This window comes from Ranitomeya imitator, chromosome 10 (genome assembly GCF_032444005.1).
Source record: "Ranitomeya imitator isolate aRanImi1 chromosome 10, aRanImi1.pri, whole genome shotgun sequence".
Taxonomy (NCBI): Eukaryota; Metazoa; Chordata; class Amphibia; order Anura; family Dendrobatidae; genus Ranitomeya; species Ranitomeya imitator.
Window position 1 is genome coordinate 140,440,720 of NC_091291.1, and position 25,835 is coordinate 140,466,554.

General features: G+C 43.4%; 2 protein-coding genes and 1 long non-coding RNA gene across 3 annotated transcripts in view; all 3 read right to left on the reverse strand.

The window, feature by feature from the left end:
- LOC138651908 (uncharacterized) overlaps positions 1-2,679 on the reverse strand; it is a 77,638-nt gene extending 74,959 nt beyond the window's left edge. The window contains exons 1-3 of the mRNA XM_069742509.1: positions 2,584-2,679; positions 690-836; positions 30-194 (exon numbers count right to left, since the gene is read on the reverse strand). Coding sequence (XP_069598610.1) covers positions 30-194; positions 690-836; positions 2,584-2,671 — 400 coding nt within the window. The 5' untranslated portion in view covers positions 2,672-2,679. The remainder of the gene's footprint in view (positions 1-29; positions 195-689; positions 837-2,583) is intronic.
- Positions 2,680-13,850: 11,171 nt separating this feature from the next.
- Positions 13,851-14,718, reverse strand: LOC138651909 (uncharacterized). The gene is made up of 4 exons (XR_011315549.1): positions 14,488-14,718; positions 14,276-14,410; positions 14,007-14,207; positions 13,851-13,899 (listed from the first exon to the last, which is right to left on the reverse strand). It is a non-coding gene; the product is annotated as an uncharacterized lncRNA (long non-coding RNA).
- An 8,078-nt stretch (positions 14,719-22,796) lies between these two features.
- LOC138652264 (uncharacterized protein K04H4.2-like) overlaps positions 22,797-25,835 on the reverse strand; it is a 33,219-nt gene continuing 30,180 nt past the window's right edge. The window contains exons 20-21 of the mRNA XM_069743032.1: positions 23,510-23,737; positions 22,797-22,909 (exon numbers count right to left, since the gene is read on the reverse strand). Coding sequence (XP_069599133.1) covers positions 22,797-22,909; positions 23,510-23,737 — 341 coding nt within the window. The remainder of the gene's footprint in view (positions 22,910-23,509; positions 23,738-25,835) is intronic.

Genomic DNA, 25,835 nt, shown 5'->3' on the forward strand with positions numbered 1-25,835 from the left:
ATGAAGGGGTCTGGGTAGGAGCCACGTACCGGTTATATTTTTCAGAGTGCCGACAGGACAGGGTTTTGGAGAAAGTGTTCCTTCAGGGCAGTAATGGCCGCTGGGACAAGGACCGTTGAATGGAAAGCGGGTGGTCTTCTGAGGAATACTGTCGACTGCTTCTCCTTCACAGTAATATCCAGCAGCGCACAGACCTGTGCACAGAAGAGGGGATGATGATACATGAGTGTGATATCAGATATAATGGGATACACTATAAAATGTACAGACATGAAGGGGAGGCTTCCACAGATACAGCGATAATGACATGGACCACGGGGTATTGCCAATATATCTATTTAAGGGAACCAGTCAGGACGATTTTAGCATGAAAATTAGCCAGTAAGTGCAATGGGGGAGTGCAGATATACACCAGGTGAGCTGACACGCCCCAGTCCACTTCCAGGCTAATTTACATGTGGTTTTCAAAGCTTGATTTCTCAGAACCAGCCCCATCACTACAAGACAGGAATTCCCGTTGTACTAGGACCTACACGGCCATACTGCTAATTTCAGTGACTGACTGAAGTCACTGTGGACATAACTACAGACAGTGCAGCAACAGAAGAACAAATATAAAATATCTGAAGAAGAGATGAATGTGGGGTGAGCAGCCACAGTCAGCAATATTGCTAGTTTTACTCCTTTACCATCAGGCGCAGAGTTCCCTTCTCCACGGCAGTATCTCCCCGCTGGGCACCTCTTACATGAAGCCAGTGTCAGAGCCCCTTCTATAGGATTAAAGGTGCCAGCCGGACATGGGATTGGCGCTGCAGTCATAGCCGGGCAGTAATTACCTACAAGGATGAAACATTGAGTTGCATGTGCTTTATACGGGTAAGGCCACGCTCACACAATCAGTGTCAGTATGTTACATTAGTATCATAGAAACAAGTCACCACTTTTGTAATTTTTACCTACTTCTGGGTTCGGCTTACAAATACTGATGTAAAATACTGACCAAATATTGAACGTGTGAACGTGGCATAACTACAACCTATTTTACTGGTTCTGTAATACAATCTGCTCATGAACTACTACAGAAGCCAATATACAGCGCAGACACAGAGGAGGCCATGCTGGTACTAGAAGTGCTTATGAGCAACTCCTTTATCGAGCAGGTCCAAGCATTACAGAGATTGAAGATTCCATATAGCAATATAATGAAATGTTCCTGTAATTTCTGGTGTCAGAATAAGCAGTGCCGTGTGTGCATGTGAAGATGAAGACTATGTTTGGTCGTTATGTGACTTCTATCCTTCCATTTTCCCTAGTATCCCCCTTTGCCAGTGCTTCCTCTTAATTTCAGTTGTCTTTGAGCTAGTGAGTGGAGATCAGTTGCTATGATGGCTCCTGCTCTTCTGTCTCTATGTAGCTCATGTTCAAAAGCAGCAGATTAGAGAAAATTGTACAGAGGTATTGAGCTGTGTAACTGTAAATCCAGCTGTGGGATGAAATAACCACTTACTAGAAAGCAGTAGTGTGGAGAAAATTATACAAGCGCACCGATCAGTGTAACTGTGAATCCAGCTCTGGGTTGGAATAAACACTTATTAAAAAGCAGTAGCATACAGAACATTATACAGCAGTACTGAGCTGTGCAACTGTTAATCCAGCTCCAGGATGAGAAACGCTCACTTGAAAGCAGCTGCATGATGAACATTAGACACAACTGCTGAACAGTGTACTATAAAGTCTCATGACATTTTATAATGCAGTACCTATAAACAGAGCTTTTAGCATAGAAGAAATACTACATATTTATCATGTATAACTAGACACTACAAAGTTTGGGGTCCTTTCACTCATATCAGATCTTGTTCACATATTACTCTTGGGTCCAGTATCTTTATGTAATGGCTTGTTAGTTCAAGTCACACTTATCCCAGGTTGTGTCACACATTCCCCAGAAGTAAGAAGTATTCATTGCAGACTAATTTCTTGCGAAGTAGAAGCAATATTTACTCAAGTGCTACAAACATGTGCAAATAGACAACGGTGCTCCTGGATTGTGACAGGTTACATATTGATTCACAGGAATCTTTCCCAGTCGCTGTGGGGGTATCTGCTGGCTGTGATCCTCCCCTTACTTACTAGGACCTATATACAATAATGCACATCATCTACAGGTGTTTGTTTTTTTGTATATAGTTGTACATATGTATATATTGTTTGGGGCTTACCACAGTCTTCTGTGCTCATGATACCAATGTACATGTAGATTTTAATGGATTCATCCATCTATAAAATATATACATGTTAATCAGTATATAGTGTTCTTCTGTGTATTTACAATTTTGCTTATAATTTAATCCCCCACAGTGACTGTCTGAGAAAGATTCCTGTGAATTGAAATGACACCCTCTGTCCCAATCCAGAAGCACCATTGTATATTTGTAAATGTTTGTAGCACTTGAATAAAGTTTAAATTTCCCAAGAAATTAGTGTGCAGTGAATACTTCTTACATCCGGGGAATCAACTACCATTTTGCTCGTGCCTCAAGGAAATTGGTGAGTGCACTCCGAATCGGATTGCACGCTTACCCCGGGGACAGCTCACTGGCTCCACTGTGGACACATACATACAGCTACTCCCAGCCGGACATGGTAGACACATGCTAGACCCAGACATAGGACTGAATGTTCCTGGTTCACATGGGATCTCAATACTTGTGCCACTGGGGCAATAGAATCCAGGAGGACAACGATAGCCATGAAGGTCATCTGAAGGGCACGAAACAGAGCTGCCTTCCTTACAGACGTATCTGAGAAAGTAAAAAGTTGATTTAAATTAACAGAAACTTCTTATGAAAATGTCTGACATTAGGAGGAGAAAGGAATGTGCAATTAAAGGGTTTTCAATTTTTACACACAGCAACTCCGCAGCAAGTTACAGTACAATATTTGAAGACGCTATTTACATGTACAGACAGTTTTCAGTTTGAAAATTCACAGATGCTGAGGATCATCAAATACGCAGCAGTGCAGTGCTCATTCTGTGAAAATGCAACAGATCGAATCCCTTTTAGGATTAGGGGAAAATCTGCAGTACAATCCTCATGTAATAGCTGTATGCAAAATTTGTCACAGATTCTTCTTTATACATTGGGGATAGAACCAAACCCTGTGGCATCCGTATTTCATGGGAACTCGCAGGGAGGATGTGGAGATAATAGAGACTCCATGAACTTTCATCCAGAAGGAACGGAACCACTGGGAAACATAGCCCAAGATTACTAGGATGGTGAAAGGATCGTTCAGTACTCATGTAAATCCTGATTCAATGCTATGTTTTCTCCTGAAGCCCAGACGGGAAAGGTCAAAGATGCAATTACCAGACAGTCTGGTATCTAGTTGAATAGCGACAGCCGTTTCTATGACTTTCCTCATGACGGGTAGGTTAGAAACAGGTCTGTAGCTACTCATAGCAGCTGGGTCCATGGAGGGCAACTTTATGACAGGCTTAATGACTTCTTCTTTCAGTAAGGCTGTGTGCACACGTTCTGGATTTTTCGTGTTCTTTGCTATAAAAACGCGATAAAACCGTGAAAAAAATGCATCCATTAAGTATCTTATTAATAGAATACAATCTGCAATTTTTGTGCACATGTTGGGTTTTTTTCCGCAAAAACAATGTATCGTGGCAAAAAAACACAGCATGTTGATTAATTATGCGGATTTTTTGCAGATTTCCTGCTATTTAATGCATTGGGAAGCTGTGAAAAATCAGCACAAAAACGCGATAAAAATGTGCGAAAAAAAACGCATGTGGATTTCCTGCGGGAAAAGTCCGGTTTTGTTCAGGAAATTTCTGCAAAGAATCATGACGTGTGCACATAGCCTAACAGTTAGCCATATTCATGATTGCCAAAAGAAGCAGGTCAGCGCTCACCAGCAGGAGTGACATCAGGCCGGGGCGCAGGTCACGTGTCCTGTGGACACACCCGAGGATTGTTGTGATCTATGGATCACAGAGCAGATCAAATGTCAACTATCCAATTGAGGTTTTAATATCGCTGAAGCCATTTTTTTTTTATGTTTTTTGTCCATGAAGTGATGGGCAGAATTTTCACAGACTTGGAGCAGGCAATCCTACATCCTACCGCAGGATACATTCTTCCTCAGCTCTTTTGCTACAGTGTACAGTCTGCAGAAGAGAGATTTGCCTCATCTGGATACATTTGTATCAAATCTTCAGCTGAGAGAAATGATTGAATCTTCCTATTTCCTGACAGCAAACAGAGATCTTGAAAGTGCTCTAAGGAGCTCATGAAGCATTTTACAAACTGCAGAATGTGTGAATTATAACCGCATGTAGCTACCATTCAGTACATATTATACCACAGGAATAGGAGGAGGCAGAAGTGCCGCGGTTGTACATCTGCTGATGTTACATTGTGCAGATCGGTCTCTCGTCTGCATTTTGTTAATGATTTCAGAGGCCGGGCTGACAGATCCATTATTGATTGCATATTTAATGGTGGAGAAGATGAAACGCTCCTCGCCTTTGACAGAAACGCAGCGTAAAGTAAAGAGAAACGCTATATCGATCAATATTTAGTGAAGGACAGAGGGCTCTCTGGATAATGAACCTCACATTTCTGCAAATCGGGATTTTATTTTTACTTTACAGCTGATTTATTAAATTTTCAAACTTTGGGAACATTAAGTCTCCACAATCTTGAAAAAGGAAGCAGGGCTGCAATTAGATATTAATGCAGTTTATGTCTTGTGTGGCACGCAAAATAGAAAACCTCTGCAGGCTTTATAGTGATCTCACAATGGTAGATATGACTATATTTGCTGCAGTTTCCTGATTCTACTATTACTGCAGTGTAAAGTATGGAGGACAGACGAATAGCAGCATGTACCTGCCGCTCTCTGGAGCAGGATTAATCATAGAATGGCAGAGTTGGAAGGGACCTCCTGGGTCATCTGGTCCAACCCCCGGCTCAAAGCAGGAGTCACTAAACCATCCCAGACCGATGTCTGTCCAGCCTCTGTTTGAAGACTTCCATTGATGGAGAACTCACCACCTCTCGTGGCCGCCTGTTCCACTCATTGATCACCCTGTCAAAAAGTTTTTTCTAATATCTAATCTGCGTCTCCTCCCATTCAGTTTCATCCCATTACTTCTGGTCTTTCCTTGTGCAAATGAGAATAAAGGTGATCCTCTACAATGTGACAGCCCTTGAGATATTTGGAGACAGCTATTAAGCCCCTGCACATCATCTTTGGGAGATTGAACCCCCCAGTGAGATATATCAGTGTTTGCTCACAAGGAGGTATTTTGGATGCGGGGAGCCATGCTTTCAGGTATAAATAACATTGCAGCCGAAGGACGGCATTATCATCTGATAGAGAGCTAGCGCGAGTCCATTAGACTTCATTAGCGCCATCATCGTATTCTGTAATTACAATTTAATGACTAATATGTCACATAAAAGATAATGGAGCCGCTTTATCACCAATCTCAGTGCCTGATTTACTGAATGGTACCAATTACATTTATTGTTGCGGCATCCTCCAACTTTAATAGATCACATTTCCCGTCTTTAGATTACGTCACTATACAGATAATATGATGTCCCAGATGACATTACTGTCCTGTGCAATCCATATGTTTATAAGACGTATCGTACCTCCGTGACTGTATATACTATAGCAGCCTAGCCAGAGATGGAAATGTCATGTCAGAGTGCCACCTGCTGTTCAGACTGGGAATTACAGCTCTCAAAGATTTATATCATGTACTGATGAGGTTTATCAAATGGCCCAAAATTGTGAACTACTTTGCAAATTCTCCAAAGTAGAGATGGTCGATCACAGCGATTACCCCTATAAATTTCATTATGTTTATCTATGAGCAAGCCTGGGACATAGCATTTTTAGTAGGCAGTTTACACAGGACTCAAAAGTATAATGAAAAATGTTACGTGCAATTATCATACTTTATCAGGACAAGAGTGTCCATTTTAATGAGCTCTTTTTCTGTAAACATCTTTTATCCAATTTATATGACATTCAGATTGGTGGAGATTTTGGTTCTGAAACCCCCAGCAATTACTCAGCCTAGCTCCCTGAATTATATAGGTAGCCAATGCTTCTGTCGGTACAGCTTACTTTAACCCCTCAGCAATCTGCTGGCTTCAGCCCCCACCACCAATCTGCTGGCTTCAGCCGACCCCACTCCCACCAATCTATTGGCTTCAGCCCCCCACAATCTGCAGGTTCAGCCACCCTCCCCCCAATCTGCTGGCTTCAGCCCCCACCACCCTCCGATCTGCAGGCTTCAGTCCCCCCCACCAATCTGATCACTTTAGTCGCCACCGCCAATCTGCTGGCTTCAGCTCCCCCCCCCCCCCAATCTGCTGGCTTCAGCCCCCCCCCAATCTGCAGGTTCAGCCACCCCCCCCCACAATCTGCAGGTTCAGCCACCCCCCCCCAATCTGCAGGTTCAGCCACCCCCCCCCCAATCTGCAGGTTCAGCCACCCCCCCCCCCCCCCCCAATCTGCAGGTTCAGCCACCCCCCCCCCCCCCCAATCTGTTGGCTTCAGCCACCCCAATCTGCAGGTTCAGCCACCCCCCCCAATCTGTTGGCTTCAGTCCACCACCACTGTGCTGGCTTCATACCTCCCACTCAACAATGAACTGGCTTCAGCCCACCCCAGAAATCTGCTGGCTTCAGCCCCCCCACCAATCTGCTGAGCAGTAAAAAGATATATGGGTATACTTTGAACTCCATTCTTTGACAGCAAGCGGAGATACTGAATATGATGAACAATGTATACACAAATTATACTAGAAAGAATAAAGGGTTTTCACAACTTAACACGGGAAAACCTTTTTCAGAATTTAAAAAAAAAATCTAATAATAATACAAAAAAGGTCACCTACCCAGATGAACATGGTAATGCCAAGGAAGGATCAGACAGGCCGGCCAGGGCACAGTAGTATCCTGCAGGGCATGGCTGGCACTCCTCCAATGTACTGAGGCCTGCAGCCATTGAAAATGACCCTGGAGGGCAGGGAACGGGGGACCGGGTTCCATTAGGGCAAAAGTGACCGGCAGGGCAGATGTCATTCTGTGGGTAATGCAAATCAAAAGACACCTGCAAAGCAGAAAAATAAGGTTATGACAATGGTATAACATCACATTATTATTATTTAGCAAAAGCAAAGTTGGTAACAGCAATATCATAGTGAAATTACACTACAGCCGTGGTCCTCTTACCCTTGGTGTTATAGGAGTTGGATTAATAGACCCTTGGGAGCAATAGTACCCTGCGTAGCAGTAACCGGTGGGCTTGCTGAGACCCTCAGATGAACAATACATTCCTAGCATCAGGGTAAAAATAAAGCATCTTGTCACAGGATACTGGTGGCCATCTCTTAACAAGAGCAAAAAGCAAAACCCTTACCCTTCAGAAACATCCGTGCATTATATAGATCTGGATTCTGCTTAAGATTAGATTTCCATGCTGTGCGACCCACACAGCCGAAAGTGATTTTGAAGGTAATGCCTCAGTCTTGCCAATAAAACTGTACAGCCATTGGCCAATGCATGTGGACTAGATTCATCTGCACCCGGCTACCACATGCCCAGCCTTAACCTACAACCACCCTATGCCACTCATTATTGGGCAGCAGAGGCTGAACAATTGCACCCCATCTGCATTCATGAGTCTGTAAACCAGTGGCCCTCCAGCTGCTGCAAAACTACAACTCTCATCATGCCTTTAAAGCTTGTGGCTCTCTGGTATGGTCGTTACCTGCTAGAAAGCCACAGGTTGAGAACTCTCTTGTGATAAAACACCAGCAGCAGACAGTCGGGCATGTTGGGAGTAGTAGTTTTGATAGACCCTCAGTTATGGCAGTAGTATCCCTATCTTACATGCTTACCCGCTGGGCAGGCCTCGCAGTCAGCTATACTAGAAGCTCCGCTCTTGGATCCGTACGTTCCAGCTGGACATGGATAAACAGTGATGAAACTAGCACCTTTAGGGCAGTAATGCCCGGAGGGACACAGTGCTGGCATTGATATTCCAGAACCTAAAAATTAAATTATATTTTCTATAACTAATGATTCATATAGTGGATGCACATTATGGGTCAGTGATCGTCTCCAGGAAACAGTAATAATTGACCAATCTGCAGCTGGCTATAGTTTAGGGGTTCATCCAACATGAAAACGCAGTAAATAGAGCAAAAAGTATCCAGAATATCTGCACATAAATTATTAATTAAACCATAAAACAAGAAATCTATAACTCACTGTCATTGCCAGATCCGCAGTAAAATCCTGTAGGACAGGGGCTGCAGGCTTCTCGTCCTTCTAGTGACTGGTAGCTGCCACTTGCACAAGGTTCTGGTGCTGCTGAACCTGCCGGACAGTAAAACCCACTGGGGCAGCGATAAGCAGACGGCCGGGGGGACATCTGACCAGGAGGGCAATAAAATCCTGGAGCACAAAGACCTTGCCACACTGATTTTCCACTGCCTTAAAACAGAATTTAATGTAAATATTACAAAATGCAAAGGTGTTTGATAAAGATGCGCCAATATTACCTTCCAGGACCCATAACAAAATGGGACAATTTTCAGACTTTCTAATCTAAGTTCTCACTGTATAAATATTGGACAGAATTAGTAATTCAGATACAATATGAGATATGATCACTTGAGCAAATAGGTCAAAAGCCTGAGGCTGCACTACTGGGAGATCCTGATATTCAGATTCATGTGCAGCAATGTCAAGAATATCACGGAGACTTGTGTGAACACAAAACATCACCTCCATCCCTGTGTTAGAGGGTCAGTTTTCAGCATATATCCTCTGTGCCATCCCAAGTGAGGAGACATGTTTGGGGTCACTTACTGACAAATACATGGGTTGTTTTACCTGGAAAAGGTTATACCCAACTTAAAGCGAACCGGTCAGCATGATTTTGCTAAGTAAACTACAGACACTGTCAGGTTGGCGCTGCTAAACGGATTAAAATGATACCTGGGGTGAAGAAATCAGTTTTGTAGTTCTTGTGTAATCGGTGTTAGAAGTTTTTGGCTAATGATATGCCTGTGATCTGGGGCGGGACTGTAGACAGAGTCTTATGTTCCTGCTCTGAGCCATAGAAACCAATGAGAGACCTGCCCTAAGAACTGGGTGGTTTCACATCAGAGGAGAGGCACAGAATTTGGTGGTTACACATCAGAGAAGATGCAAAGAACTGGGTAATTACACAACAGAGGAGATGTGCTGAACTGGGAGGCTACACATCAGAGCAGTGGCACAGAACTTGGTGGTTACACATCAGAGCAGTGGCACAGAACTTGGTGGTTACACATCAGAGCAGTGGCACAGAACTTGGTGGTTACACATCAGAGCAGTGGCACAGAACTTGGTGGTTACACACTGGAGCAGAGGCACAGAACTTGGTGGTTACACATCAGAGCAGTGGCACAGAACTTGGTGGTTACACATCAGAGCAGTGGCACAGAACTTGGTGGTTACACATCAGAGCAGTGGCACAGAACTTGGTGGTTACACACTGGAGCAGAGGCACAGAACTTGGTGGTTACACATCAGAGCAGTGGCACAGAACTTGGTGGTTACACATCAGAGCAGTGGCACAGAACTTGGTGGTTACATTGGAGCAGAGGCACAGAACTTGGTGGTTACACACTGGAGCAGAGGCACAGAACTTGGTGGTTACACATCAGAGCAGTGGCACAGAACTTGGTGGTTACATTGGAGCAGAGGCACAGAACTTGGTGGTTACACACTGGAGCAGAGGCACAGAACTTGGTGGTTACACATCAGAGCAGTGGCACAGAACTTGGTGGTTACATTGGAGCAGAGGCACAGAACTTGGTGGTTACACACTGGAGCAGAGGCACAGAACTTGGTGGTTACACATCAGAGCAGTGGCACAGAACTTGGTGGTTACATTGGAGCAGAGGCACAGAACTTGGTGGTTACACACTGGAGCAGAGGCACAGAACTTGGTGGTTACACATCAGAGCAGTGGCACAGAACTTGGTGGTTACACATCAGAGCAGTGGCACAGAACTTGGTGGTTACATTGGAGCAGAGGCACAGAACTTGGTGGTTACACATCAGAGCAGTGGCACAGAACATGGTGGTTACACACTGGAGCAGAGGCACAGAACATGGTGGTTACACACTGGAGCAGAGGCACAGAACTTAGTGGTTAGACATTGGAGCAGAGGCACAGAACTTGGTGGTTACATTGGAGCAGAGGCACAGAACTTGGTGGTTACATTGGAGCAGAGGCACACAACTTGGTGGTTACATTGGAGCAGAGGCACACAACTTGGTGGTTACACACTGGAGCAGAGGCACAGAACTTGGTGGTTACACACTGGAGCAGAGGCATAGAACTTGGTGGTTACACACTGGAGCAGAGGCACAGAACTTGGTGGTTACATTGGAGCAGAGGCACACAACTTGGTGGTTACACACTGGAGCAGAGGCACAGAACTTGGTGGTTACACACTGGAGCAGAGGCACAGAACTTGGTGGTTACACACTGGAGCAGAGGCACAGAACTTGGTGGTTACATTGGAGCAGAGGCACACAACTTGGTGGTTACACACTGGAGCAGAGGCACAGAACTTGGTGGTTACACACTGGAGCAGAGGCATAGAACTTGGTGGTTACACACTGGAGCAGAGGCACAGAACTTGGTGGTTACATTGGAGCAGAGGCACACAACTTGGTGGTTACACACTGGAGCAGAGGCATATAACTTGGTGGTTACACACTGGAGCAGAGGCATAGAACTTGGTGGTTACACACTGGAGCAGAGGCACAGAACTTGGTGGTTACATTGGAGCAGAGGCACACAACTTGGTGGTTACACACTGGAGCAGAGGCACAGAACTTGGTGGTTACACACTGGAGCAGAGGCACAGAACTTGGTGGTTACACACTGGAGCAGAGGCACAGAACTTGGTGGTTACACATTGGAGCAGAGGAACAGAACTTGGTGGTTACACATTGGAGCAGAGGCACAGAACTTGGTGATTACAATATCAGGAAGAGACTGTTAATAGTTTTCATTGTCATCTCATTCTGATAGATCAGAAGCATCCTAACTTGAATTAAGGGCCCACAGACCTCACCATGTGACCACAACGCCGTCACACATAAGGCAGATTAATAAAGGTGATTTCAAATAATCTGACGCATCGCCTGTAAGGGAAGGGTTCAGTGCTTAGACTTCTATCTGCAACCACATAAACACAATATACTCTGTTATTCATTAAGGTGGTGAATTGGATCAGGACTTCTCCTCAGAGCAGCCTCAGGCTTCGGGCCTAGGACTTCAAGTGATTTTGTGTTTCTCTATTCAACTAAAGCTTGCAGATGATCTTTCCAAAAATGCTGAATATTTGGCAGTAAAATGCTTCATAATATAGGTTTACACATATAATATGTCCTCCATATAATTCTTGATAGTAACTTACCATTACAGAAGTGCCCAGATGGACACAGCTCACAGTCACTAGGTGCCTTGTTGCCACTGACTGGAGCATAGGTGCCACTGTCACAAGGAACAGGCGAGGGGGTACCTTCTGGACAGTAGTATCCAGAAGAACAAATTGTTTGATTGGAACGGGATGAGCAAACATCACAGAAGTATCCGGCCTCGCAGTCCCCTAACAAAAAAAAACAGTGGCAGTTATGAACAAAGAAACACCATCTCTCAACTACTAAACCCCCAATCACATGGGACCATTGGCAGGGCTGGCTCCAGGTTTCCGTGGACCCCGGGCGCTAGAGTCCCAGTGGGTGCCTTTAACACATAACACAATTCATGATGCACAGATATGACAGAGAAATATAGGTGTAGTACAATGCCAAAGATTTAACTTACTTCTTACATTACATGAGTGATATCAATAGCTCAGAAACCGGACAATATATAGCCCTCCATGCAATATTAGGAGCCTAATATATTGCTTCATACAGAATAATGGGCCCCATATAATGCACCATACAGTATAATGAGCCCCATACACTATATATAATGAGCCCCATATAATGCTCCAGTATACGATGAGCTACATATAATGCTCCAATATATGGTGGGCCCCATATGATGCTCCAGTATATGATGGGCCCCATATGATGCTCCATATATAATGGGCCCCATATGATTCTCTATATATAATGGACACCAAATGATGCTCCATATGTAATGGGCCCCATATAATCCTTCAGTATATGATGGGCCCCATATAATCCTTCAGTATATGATGGGCCCCATACAATGCTTCAGCATATAATGGACCCCATATGATGCTCCAGTATATGATGGGCCCCACATGATGCTCCATATATAATGGGATCCATAAGATGTTCCATATATAATGGGCCCTATATGATGCTCCATATATAATGGGCTCCTTATAATGCTTCAGTATATGATTGGACCCATATGAAGATCTATATATAATGAGCCCCATATAATGCTCCAGTATATGATGGTCTCCATATAATGCTTCAGTATATAATGGGCCCCATATGATGCTCCAGTATATGATGGGCCCCATATAATGCTCCATACATAATGGGACCTATATGATGCTCTATATATAATGGGACCAATATGAGTGTCCAGTATATGATGGGCCCCATATCATGCTTCAAACATTTAGAAAAAAAAAAAAGAAGTACTCACCTCTCCTCACTGGCCACTACTCTGCTCCAGACTCCTCAGCGTCATCGTCTTCCAGCTCTCTGCACTGACTGTTCAGGCAGAGGGTGTAAAGACGTGACGTCATTGCGCCCTCTAACCTGAAGCGTCAGAGTCAGAAGAAGCAGAAGATGCCGCAGCACAAGAATGGAGAGGTAAGTATTGCAGGTACTAGGGCCCTGACAAGACGCCACTGGGCTTCCATTGCATGTCGGTGTCCCCGATGGCGCCTGCCTCGGGCCCCGGCACTTGCCCGGGTGCTGACACCGGCCCTGACCATTGGTTTAGCTGAGACTTTAAGAAAACTGCAGAAAGTGAAGTGACTGATAAATGAAATTGTATGCACACATTCAGACATCTTCAGCAATTTCTCAAGGTGGTGCCCAAACTACTGGCATAAAGACAGCGCTAGTAATATTACAGGTCAATATAAAGAAAATATAAATATATACAGTAATAACTGAAAATGGTTAGTCGGAACCTTGAAATTGTACCAGAAAATGAGGCATTTCTCCCGGGGAAATTATTGCAATTACATATGCTTTGTTATACACAATTTCAAGGGTGACAACACTTTAGACCATGACTGTATATATAGGGAAGAGATACAGTGCGCTTGGCAACTTCTTGAAGTCAGTGTCTGGAAGTCGGCTAGATTGCGTGCACCACCTTTTATTGGCCACGACAGCATGACCATCTTCCTTTACTAACTGCACAACACAGTCGGGCAAAGAGACCTTCCAAAATCACTGTTTTCTGAAAGATAGCCGGACCAGGGAGATTTGCTGATTCTTTCAGGAGCTCTTGTCTTTTTGCAGGAGCCTGCAAAACTTTCCAGTTGAGTTGACACATATGAGATATGAACGGAAATGCCCAACAAATAGAAAGAAATTTAGTTATATAAGAGAAAGGAAGTTAGAAGATTAATAGATTAATATGTAGAGCAGACAGACATACCTGAAATATCTCCATCCTTACAGAACTTTCCGGCTGGACACACATCCCCTGTGACACCATCAGTTGGGTTTGCAGTCTCAGCTCTCCCAATACACCAGTACCCAGGGAGACAGCGCCCAGATGGTTCTATGAGACCCTCATCTGCACAGTAGTAACCGGAAGGACAAGACCTGCACTGTTCTGCAGAATAGTTTTTTGTCATGTCAGGGGCATGGTGATGCTCTTTGATAATGACCTCTCTACATTTATCAATACTTTTCTACATCACAATGTAACATTACACAAACCTTGTGCCATTAGTTGCCGGCTTTGGCTGTAGGTGCCACGTGGGCACCTCTGTTCTGCTCCAGACTGACTTCCTCGAGGGCAGACATAACCAGCGGGGCACGGCTGTGGCATAACAACTCCGCCGCGCTCTGACGTGTCACAGTAGAATCCTGGGGGGCAGATTTTACAGCTGGATTCTCCCTCCAGGTCTTGAAAATACCCTGAATACATAAAGACAGAATACACGTAGTAGAAAGTAATCACAGTATCTACACTACCCGAGACCTACCATGTATGCAGGGCACAGGAGCAGGTGATCCGGATGGACAGTAATGACCTTGAGGGCAAAATGACCCTTTGATGCCATCGACAGGGGACTCAGATATGGCTCCCATCACACAGTAATATCCTGCAGAGCAATTCCCTGGAAAAGTACAACCACCAATTTTCCTTAATCTTAAAACCTGTGCAATCCGTAAGAGAGGACAAACAGGGACCAACCTGAGGAACTGGACAAAGCTTCTCCCCTGCAGACCCTCCCAGCAGGACAAAGCAGACAAGATTCAGGAGAAGACATCCCCAAGTGTGGCTGAAAGGTGCCTGGAAGACAGGGCACAGGACCTCGGCTGCCCAGAGGACAGTAATACCCAGCAGGACAGAGACTCCCACTGGACCCATCTGTAGGATTGGGAAGCTGCGCATTCAGTGTGCAGTAATATCCAGGCAGGCACTTTTCTGAAGGGGATGAGAGACCTAGAAACATGAACCAGAATGAGACACTTTTACTAGCATGTCATGTGTATAAACTATATTATCTGGCAGCAAGCCAAAGGGCCAATGTAATAAACGTGGTAAGAAGGCGCAGTCATAACCGTCATGAAGATACTAAACCTAAAAATATGATCACACACATGTATAAAACAATACATATTGTATGAAAGAATGAAATAAGACAAAAATAAATAAAAGTGATGAAATAAACATGGAATGATAATTTCCCCAAAATATGTATACAAAAAATACATAAATAAGTTTGCAATTCATTGCAAAATAATTCAAAAATTAGCTACATTTAACTTAAAGTAAATTTAATATGCATAGCAATAAAATAGTGAGTGCAGCTCTGGAGTATAATACAGGATATAACTCAGGATCAGTAATGTAATGTATGTACACAGTGACTGCACCAGCAGAATAGTGAGTGCAGCTCTGGAGTATAATACAGGATGTAACTCAGGATCAGTAATGTAATGTATGTAGACAGTGACTGCACCAGCAGAATAGTGAGTGCAGCTCTGGGGTATAATACAGGATGTAACTCAGGATCAGTAATGTAATATATGTACACAGTGACTGCACCAGCAGAATAGTGAGTGCAGCTCTGGGGTATAATACAGGATGTAACTCAGGATCAGTAATGTAATGTATGCACACAGTGACTGCACCAGCAGAATAGTGTGTGCAGCTCTGGAGTATAATACAAGATGTAACTCAGGATCAGTAATGTAATGTATGTACACAGTGACTGCACCAGCAGAATAGTGAGTGCAGCTCTGGAGTATAATACAGGATGTAACTCAGGATCAGTAATGTAATGTATGTACACAGTGACTGCACCAGCAGAATAGTGAGTGCAGCTCTGGAGTATAATACAGGCGGTAACTCAGGATCAGTAATGTAATGTATGTACACAGTGACTGCACCAGCAGAATAGTGAGTGCAGCTCTGGGGTATAATACAGAATGCAACTCAGGATCAGTAATGTAATGTATGTACACAGTGACTGCACCAGCAGAATAGTGAGTGCAGCTCTGGGGTATAATACAGGATGTAACTCAGGATCAGTAATGTAATGTATGTACACAGTGACTGCACCAGCAGAATAGTGAGTACAGCTCTGGGGTATAATACAGGATGTAACTCAGGATCAGTAATGTACTGTATGTACACAGTGACTGCACCAGCAGAATAGTGAGTGCAGCTCTGGGGTATAATACAGATGTAACACAGGATCAGTAATGTATGTACACAGTGACTACACCAGCAGAATAGTGAGTGCAGCTCTGGAGTATAATACAAGATGTAACTCAGGATCAGTAATGTAATGTATGTACACAGTGACTGCACCAGCAGAATAGTGAGTGCAGCTCTGGAGTATAATACAGGATGTAACTCAGGATCAGTAATGTAATGTATGTACACAGTGACTGCACCAGCAGAATAGTGAGTGCAGCTCTGGAGTATAATACAGGAGGTAACTCAGGATCAGTAATGTAATGTACAGTGGGGCAAAAAAGTATTTAGTCAGTCAGCAATAGTGCAAGTTCCACCACTTAAAAAGATGAGAGGCGTCTGTAATTTACATCATAGGTAGACCTCAACTATGGGAGACAAACTGAGAAAAAAAAATCCAGAAAATCACATTGTCTGTTTTTTTAACATTTTATTTGCATATTATGGTGGAAAATAAGTACGGTATTTGGTCAGAAACAAACAATCAAGATTTCTGGCTCTCACAGACCTGTAACTTCTTCTTTAAGTGTCTCCTCTTTCCTCCACTCATTACCTGTAGTAATGGCACCTGTTTAAACTTGTTATCAGTATAAAAAGACACCTGTGCACACCCTCAAACAGTCTGACTCCAAACCCCACTATGGTGAAGACCAAAGAGCTGTCAAAGGACACCAGAAACAAAAATGTAGCCCTGCACCAGGCTGGGAAGACTGAATCTGCAATAGCCAACCAGCTTGGAGTGAAGAATTCAACAGTGGGAGCAATAATTAGAAAATGGAAGACATACAAGACCACTGATAATCTCCCTCGATCTGGGGCTCCACGCAAAATCCCACCCCGTGGGGTCAGAATGATCACAACAACGGTGAGCAAAAATCCCAGAACCACGCGGGGGGACCTAGTGAATGAACTGCAGAGAGCTGGGACCAATGTAACAAGGCCTACCATAAGTAACACACTACGCCACCATGGACTCAGATCCTGCAGTGCCAGACGTGTCCCACTGCTTAAGCCAGTACATGTCCGGGCCCGTCTGAAGTTTGCTAGAGAGCATTTGGATGATCCAGAGGAGTTTTGGGAGAATGTCCTATGGTCTGATGAAACCAAACTGGAACTGTTTGGTAGAAATACAACTTGTCGTGTTTGGAGGAAAAAGAATACGGAGTTGCATCCATCAAACACCATACCTAATGTAAAGCATGGTGGTGGAAACATCATGCTTTGGGGCTGTTTCTCTGCAAAGGGGCCAGGACGACTGATCCGGGTACATGAAAGAATGAATGGGGCCATGTATCGTGAGATTTTGAGTGCAAACCTCCTTCCATCAGCAAGGGCATTGAAGATGAAACGTGGCTGGGTCTTTCAACATGACAATGATCCAAAGCACACCGCCAGGGCAACGAAGGAGTGGCTTCGTAAGAAGCATTTCAAGGTCCTGGAGTGGCCTAGCCAGTCTCCAGATCTCAACCCTATAGAAAACCTTTGGAGGGAGTTGAAAGTCCGTGTTGCCAAGCGAAAAGCCAAAAACATCACTGCTCTAGAGGAGATCTGCATGGAGGAATGGGCCAACATACCAACAACAGTGTGTGGCAACATTGTGAAGACTTACAGAAAACGTTTGACCTCTGTCATTGCCAACAAAGGATATATTACAAAGTATTGAGATGAAATTTTGTTTCTGACCAAATACTTATTTTCCACCATAATATGCAAATAAAATGTTAAAAAAACAGACAATGTGATTTTCTGGATTTTTTTTTCTCAGTTTGTCTCCCATAGTTGAGGTCTACCTATGATGTAAATTACAGACACCTCTCATCTTTTTAAGTGGTGGAACTTGCACTATTGCTGACTGACTAAATACTTTTTTGCCCCACTGTATGTACACAGTGACTGCACCAGCAGAATAGTGAGGGCAGCTCTGGGGTATAATACAGGATGCAACTCAGGATCAGCAATGTAATGTATGTACACAGTGACTGCACCAGCAGAATAGTGAGTGCAGCTCTGGGGTATAATACAGGATGTAACTCAGGATCAGTAATGTAATGTATGTACACAGTGACTGCACCAGCAGAATAGTGAGTACAGCTCTGGGGTATAATACAGATGTAACTCAGGATCAGTAATGTACTGTATGTACACAGTGACTGCACCAGCAGAATAGTGAGTGCAGCTCTGGGGTATAATACAGGATGTAACACAGGATCAGTAATGTAATGTATGTACACAGTGACTGCACCAGCAGAATAGTGAGTGCAAGTCTGGAGTATAATACAAGATGTAACGCAGACTCAGTACAAAAAAATTGATATGTGCATGAGTCCATTGATTCTTCATTGTCGTTTTTTTATTCTAAATTTAATTTCAGCATAGTGTAGATAACACTTATAGAATAGTACCAGATACCTGGCCGTGCACAGAACCAGCCTCCAGGACAGGGGGAGCACTCCTCTATGGACATCAGTCCTGTCTGATTGCTGAAAGTACCGGTTGGACAGGGGTGCTGCCGTCCATATTCAGTTCCCTCAACACAAATATAACCTGCTGGGCACTCGTTGGGCACATAATAAGTTTCTGGGATGCTTTCCTGCGTTTGATCTTCTGGTGTCAATGGGCCACAAAATCTAAAAAGACAGTGAAACCCACCTATAAAAGCTCATGTACAACAGCATTGATCAGATGCACTTACACCCCTAAATTATATTATTCTTTGCAGATATATCAGCTGGTGGACTGGTTGCAATCAACCCCCCACCACCCCTTTTCCCCCACAAATATGCAATTGCTCATCTCAAGATCAAAGCTTGACTTTTGTATGTACCAGAAAATCCCTTTCTCGTTGAATAGAATGGGGCATCCAGCACCATGGATATACCGTATATGTTCTGCCAGTTGGAGGCTTGACACTAGGCAGAAGAAAAATTGTTGACTCTTCCTGTTGGGCTACACACATCTGCTCAGACACTGGGCAGCTCAGTGCCAAAAGAAGAAGGAAAGCCAGAAAAATTCTATCACAACCAGGAATCAATGTAACCAGAATCAGGGGAAGAAAGCCATGCCAGAGGCAACACAACTATCCTTGGGAAGGAAGCAGAAAAGAACAGGGTGGATCTGTGTCACAAAATGTATTCAACAAGAAAAAGATTTTATGATAAGTACAAAAATCCAATAGCAATGGGAAAATAGAGTGGGAAAACAGAACAGCGGGCCATATGGACCACGAACCGCATAGTGGCTTGCAGCAAAGTGCCACCCACAATGGCATTGGTGGATACCACTGAGGGGAACTCAGGAACCTTGGTGAAGGTGACCCAGGTGGCATTCTTGTAGACCTGGGGAATAAAAACCCAATGCCTGACTGCCCCTATGGAGTGAATGATAACCTGAAAAGGCAGAACTTTGCCCTGGTCAATATGAACTTCTGCTGCCATATACTGAATTGGCCTTTGTCAAAGGTTGTCTTGATGAAGGTGAACTGCCACTTTCCCTGGTAGAAAGAGGGCCTTGAGGTGAGCAAGGATCTTGGAGAAGACCCTGGAAACTGGTGGGAGACCCTCAGGTGCAAGAACCACCAGGGATGGGAATACGAGGGTGGGGGATTAGGAGGGGGAGAAACATGATTAACATTAATATATATACATAGCAAATCTGATCATGTCAGCCTTCTATCAACACTGGGATAAAACTGGGCGGCCCGGTGTCTGAGGAGAGGGTTTAGCCCACTGGTAGAAGTGACACTTTTTTTCCTAGTGTCAGGGCATATAGCATGGTCCATTGTTCCCTAATTCTATTAACAAGAAAGCAGAATTTACAGTTAAACTTTGGGAAAAGTAGATTTCATGCTCTATAGTACATAAGCTTCTTTTTTATGTAAGCAACAGCCTAAATATTGTGGGTTCTCTGCATGGTAACAGGGGTCACGGACAGAGGGTGCCGACACCAGACACACACCCAGGTGAATCTAGCATTAATCTGACATTCACATTAATCTGATGACCCGCTAATGAAAATGCTTACTTTCCAGCAGGGCAAACCTTGCACTGTCTTTGGCCAACCCTATCCTGATACTGGCCCATGGGGCAGGCTCGGGGCTCGGAGATTCCAGTAGGACAGTAATGACCGACAGGACAAATATGTTCTGAAAGGAAGACGACAAGCAGATATTAGGATTAAGTCATCGCATATCTCGAAATACAATTTAATCTTACATTCAGAGCATATTCTTTAAGTTAATGCCAAAGGAAGAGTAGTGCAAAAAGGGTCACAAATCACTTAATTGCTGAAAAAACATAGTTCCATAATATGATGCACCTGCATGTATCCTGCTGCAAGGAGAAATAGGCAAAGTGCCTACAGCCACACGTCTGCTAGCTGTTGTAACTTGAACCTGCTGACACAGAACTCAGCATACACAAGTTCATCATGTGGAAAAGCCAACTCATGAAGCGAGGGAACATTACTCGGATATGATTGGCGGGATACAGCCCCTAAGTCGCTCGACAATGAATACAAAATCCAGTGCATGGACAGAATACATAGGCATGAAGTCATTTATTACCTGGACTCTGTGGATATATTGACCCTGGGGGACAGTACCAACCAGCAGTGCATTCAGCATCAGGGACTTCAGCCCCCCAGCGAGAGCAGTAGGATCCAGCAGTGCACGGCGAGCAGTCCTGAGGAGAGCGAGCACCGGAACCAGGCAAAAAAGTACCTGTGTATACAGCAGTACCAGCGTCATCACCATGATGGGAGCCATCAAAGACAACAATGTTACAAGATACCCTAAGTATTGTCATGTTTTTACAATATCACTTAACATTTTATGCACAGTAATTCTATTTGTACAATTGTTTTCAAAATGAGCCAAACTCTATATAATAATTTTTATTTCCATAGCGCCGACATATTCCGCAGCACTTTACATTTTAAAGGGAAATTGTACAGACAATAAAAGACATTACAGAATAACAATAATTACATAAGTCAACAGATACCAAGAGGAGTGGGGCCCCTGCTGCTTGCAGGCTACAATCTATGGAAGAAATAAGGGAGACACAAAAGGTGGATGGTAACAATTGTTTGTATTGTATGGTCAACCATCAATGTAATAAATAGTGTGTTCACACAATGCTGAATGAACTGGTCACCAACCAATATGAGTAGAAGTACAGACACAGAGGGCTATTAAGTGCGGAGGGGGAGGGTTGTGTGAACAGATAATAGAGGGTCCTGGTTTGGAAATAAATTTATAATAAAGTGTGATGAGACGGAAGGCCAATCTAAAGAAATGCCTTTGTAAGGCACACTTAATTGGTGATTAATCTAAGTGTCCTGGGTAGTGCATTCTAAAGTATTGGCGCCTCAAGTCTTGGAGACAGGAGTGGGAGTTTTGGTTATTGAGGATGTTAACCTTAGGTCATTGGCAGAGAGCAGGGCACGGGAAGTGTGGAAGGCTGAGACGATGGAGGAGATGAAGGACGGTGCTGAAGTATGGAGCGCTTTGTGGGCGAGAGTGATCAGTTTATATTGAACTCTGGCGTGGATGGGTAACCAGTACAATGACAGGTACAGGGTAGAGGCGTCGGTGTAGAGGTTGGCGAGGAATATGATCCTGGCTGCTGCATTCAGGACGGATTGGAGAAGGGAGAGTTTAGTAAGAGAGAGACCAATTAGTAGAGAGTTACAATAGTCCAGATGAAAATGAATAAGAGCAACAGTAAGAGTCAAAAGTAAGAAAACGTCAAATTCAAGAAATGTTTTTGAGGTGTAGATGACATGAGTGAGTGCTCAGATGTGAGGAGTGAAAGAAAGATCTGAATCAAGTATGACCCCAAGACATCGGGCATGTAATCATTTGCTGGTGAAATCTGGTGGAAATATTCTTTTCATTTGCACTATTTTATTTTCTGTGACTGTGAATACTTTGCTGATCATCATGTACAGTTAATTCTCACCTGGGGGACACGGTGAAGGTGATGAACTTCCTTCACTGCAGAAGTGTCCAGGTGGGCAGATATCACCCATATTCCCATCTCTGGGATTGGGAAGGGAAGATCCCGCTGAACAATAAAACCCAGGATCACAGGAACCAGACTCTGTCTCCAGCTCAGCGGATGCACAGTATTTCCCTGGAAAGAAAACCCTTTGATTCATTTTTACTTACAGCATTTATCATGATTTAAAGGAGCTTCTCACTATTTGGACAACCCTTTTTAAATAAAATAGTCCCCCCTTTTAAACTAAAATCACACCCAGCATCGGCTCTGTTCGAGCGGTGTCAGCGCAGGTGCTTGTGTGACATTGTTCTGCCACGTGAACCCTGCAGCCTATTAGTGGCCACTATCGGCTGCTGCGCTATCACTTCTTTTGCTTATCCAAGGTTCAGACAAACCTCAGACAATTGGAATTATTAGGTGTAAAGTAGCCGTGCAGTGGATCATGCGACAGAACAATGGCACATGAGCCCCGGGATGATGCTGCTGGGTCTGCATCAGTGTGGGAGGTGCATATATGGAGTTTTGTATTTGAAAATGGGAACACAGTGTTTAAGAAGGGGTTGTCCAGGTAGTAGACAGACCCTTAAATTTTTTTTTTAATATTTGGACATATATAGACAAGGTGATACCAAATACACTTTTTTTAAACAAAGTTTATTTTTTTCTTGAATTGGGAAAAAAGAGAGTGATTTAAACTATAAGTTTAAAAAAAAATTATAGTCTACTTGAACCTGTGATCATTTGACCAGTTGCATAATATTGCAGAATACTTTAGTTTTGCAGAACATGGTAAAGCTAATCATGTAAGATGAAACCCCTACTGCCAAATTTCTTCAGTGATAGCGGTTCACCTTTGGGGTTCTTGATAGTGGGACACTTTTTAATCAGCTTATTGTACAGGGACCCCTCTAAAAAGTATTAACTTAACAAGGAAAACCTTGAGACTTCAATAACTTCACCGACTGCTCCTCCATACTTTTGGCCTCCTTCTGTCCTCCCCTCTCTCCTCTCCTGTTACTTTGTCTTTTTTTCTCCTTTTTTAAGTTTGCACATTTATGTTTTATTGGACTCAATATGTGGGTGGACATATTTGATCCATGTTCTGTGACTGTCCTGATTTTGGCATGTACTGTCATTTTATTCAGTGCAACCAAATTCTTTCTATTCAAAAATTCAATAGTTTTAAAAAGTTTAAGAAACCAAGAAAGGACAGAAATGTACAAGAAATATTACCTGGTGTGCAGGAAAAAGGGTGAGATGAACCTAGGGGGCAATATGTTCCTGGTGGGCACATCCCATATCTAGAAAGGTTAGATGAAATTGTAGGTCCTAGAAGAAATAGATAAAATAATTATATATATGGTACAAACACATTATGGGGTTTTGCTGCCCATTCATCACAGGTGTACGTCTCATTACATGATAAGTCTCTGATACTCACTGTAACGAGCCATACAGCTGTGTATGCATTACACGTCTGGGACAGATCATTTTCCTATATATATTACCTGGAATCTTGAGAGAATAAACAGGTTTATCAGATATCGACCCTGCAGGGCAAAACCAGCCAGGTGCACAGAATCCCTCTGGCCTTCCCAGTCCACGTCTTGAACAGAACATCCCTGGTGGACAGGTCAAGCATGTGCCAATGTCAGGAGCGCCTTGGTTTCCGCTGAATGTACCCAGTGGACAGGGGTGCTGCTCTGCAAATTCTGTTTTTCTTGGACAGTAATAACCTATATATCAAAAGTAAATTATCACTGGTTGTAAATCTAGGAATGCTGACATCAGCACAAAGTCATCACCATGTACAAAGGATAATGGCATTTACAGGTGCTTCTCACAAAATTAGAATATCATCAAAAAGTTAATTTATTTCAGTTCTTCAATACAAAAAGTGAAACTCATACAGTTAGGTCCATATATATTTGGACAGAGACAACAGTTTTCTAATTTCGGTTATAGACATTACCACAATGAGTTTTAAACAAAACAATTCAGATGCAGTTGAAGTTCAGACTTTCAGCTTTCATTTGAGGGTATCCACATTAAAATTGGATGAAGGGTTTAGGAGTTTCAGCTCAAACGCAGACAGTGGCATTTAACTACCGCTTCCGGCCGGGCGGCCGGAAATGACGTCATCGCCGACCCCCGTCACATGATTTGGGGTCGGCGATGCTTCAGAATTGTAACCATAGAGGTCCTTGAGACCTCTATGGTTACTGATCGCCGGCAGCTGTGAGCGCCACCCTGTGGTCGGCGCTCACAGCACACCTGATTTTCAGCTACATAGCAGCGAACAGCAGATCGCTGCTATGTAGCAGAGGCGATCGTGCTGTGCCAGCTTCTAGCCTCCCATGGAGGCTATTGAAGCATGGCAAAAGTAAAAAAAAAAAAAAGTTAAAAAAAAATAAAAAAAATATAAATGTTTAAATCACCCCCCTTTCACCCCAATCAAAATAAATCAATAAAAAAAATATCAAATCTATGCATATTTGGTATCGCCGCGCTCAGAATCGCCCGATCTATCAACTAAAAAAAAGCATTAACCTGATCGCTAAACAGCGTAGCGAGAAAAAAAATTCGAAACGTCAGAATTACGTTTTTTTGGTTGCCGCGACATTGCATTAAAATGCAATAACGGGCGATCAAAAGAACGTATCTGCACCAAAATGCTATCATTAAAAACGTCATCTCGGCACGCAAAAAATAAGCCCTCAACCGACCCCAGATCATGAAAAATGGAGACGCTACGAGTATCGGAAAATGGCACAAATTTTTTTTTTATTTTTTATTTTTAGCAAAGTTTGGAATTTTTTTTCACCACTTAGGTAAAAAATAACCTAGTCATGTTAGGTGTCTATGAACTCATACTGACCTGGAGAATCATAATGGCAGGTCAGTTTTAGCATTTAGTGAACCTAGCAAAAAAGCCAAACAAAAAACAAGTGTGGGATTGCACTTTTTTTGCAATTTCACTGCACTTGGAATTTTTTTCCCGTTTTCTAGTACACGACATGCTAAAACCAATGATGTCGTTCAAAAGTACAACTCGTCCCGCAAAAAATAAGCCCTCACATGGCCAAATTGACGGAAAAATAAAAAAAGTTATGGCTCTGGGAAGGAGAGGAGTGAAAAACGAACACAGAAAAACAAAAAATCCCAAGGTCAAGGGGTTAAAATTCATTGTGGTAATGTCTATAACCAAAATTCGAAAAATTTTGTCTCTGTCCAAATATATATGGACCTAACTGTATATTATATAGAGTCATTACACACAAAGTGATCTATTTCACATGTTTATTTCGGTTAATGTTAATGATTATGGCTTACAGCCAAAGAAAACCCAAAAGTAATTATCTCAGTAAATTCTTGGCAAAATCTTGGCCTACTGAAATGTATGTTCAGTAAATGCACTTAATACTTGGTCGGGCTCCTTTTGCATCAATTACTGCATCAATGCAGCGTGCCATGGAGGCGATCAGGCTGTGGCACTGCTGAGGGGTTATGGAAGCCCAGGTTGCTTTGATAGCAGCCTTCAGCTCGTCTGCATTGTTGGGTCTGGTGTCTCATCTTCCTCTTGACAATACTCCATAGATTCACTATGGGGATAAGGTCAGGCGAGTATGCAGGCCAATCAAGCACAGTGATACTGTTGTTTGTAAACCAGGTATTGGTACTTTTGGCCATGTGGACAGGGGCCAAGTCTTGCTGCAGAATGAAATTTCCATCTCCAAAAAAGCTTGTCGGCAGAGGGAAGCATGAAGTGTTCTAAAATGTCCTGGTAGACGGCTGCGCTGACTTTGGTCTTGATAAAACACAGTGGACCTACAC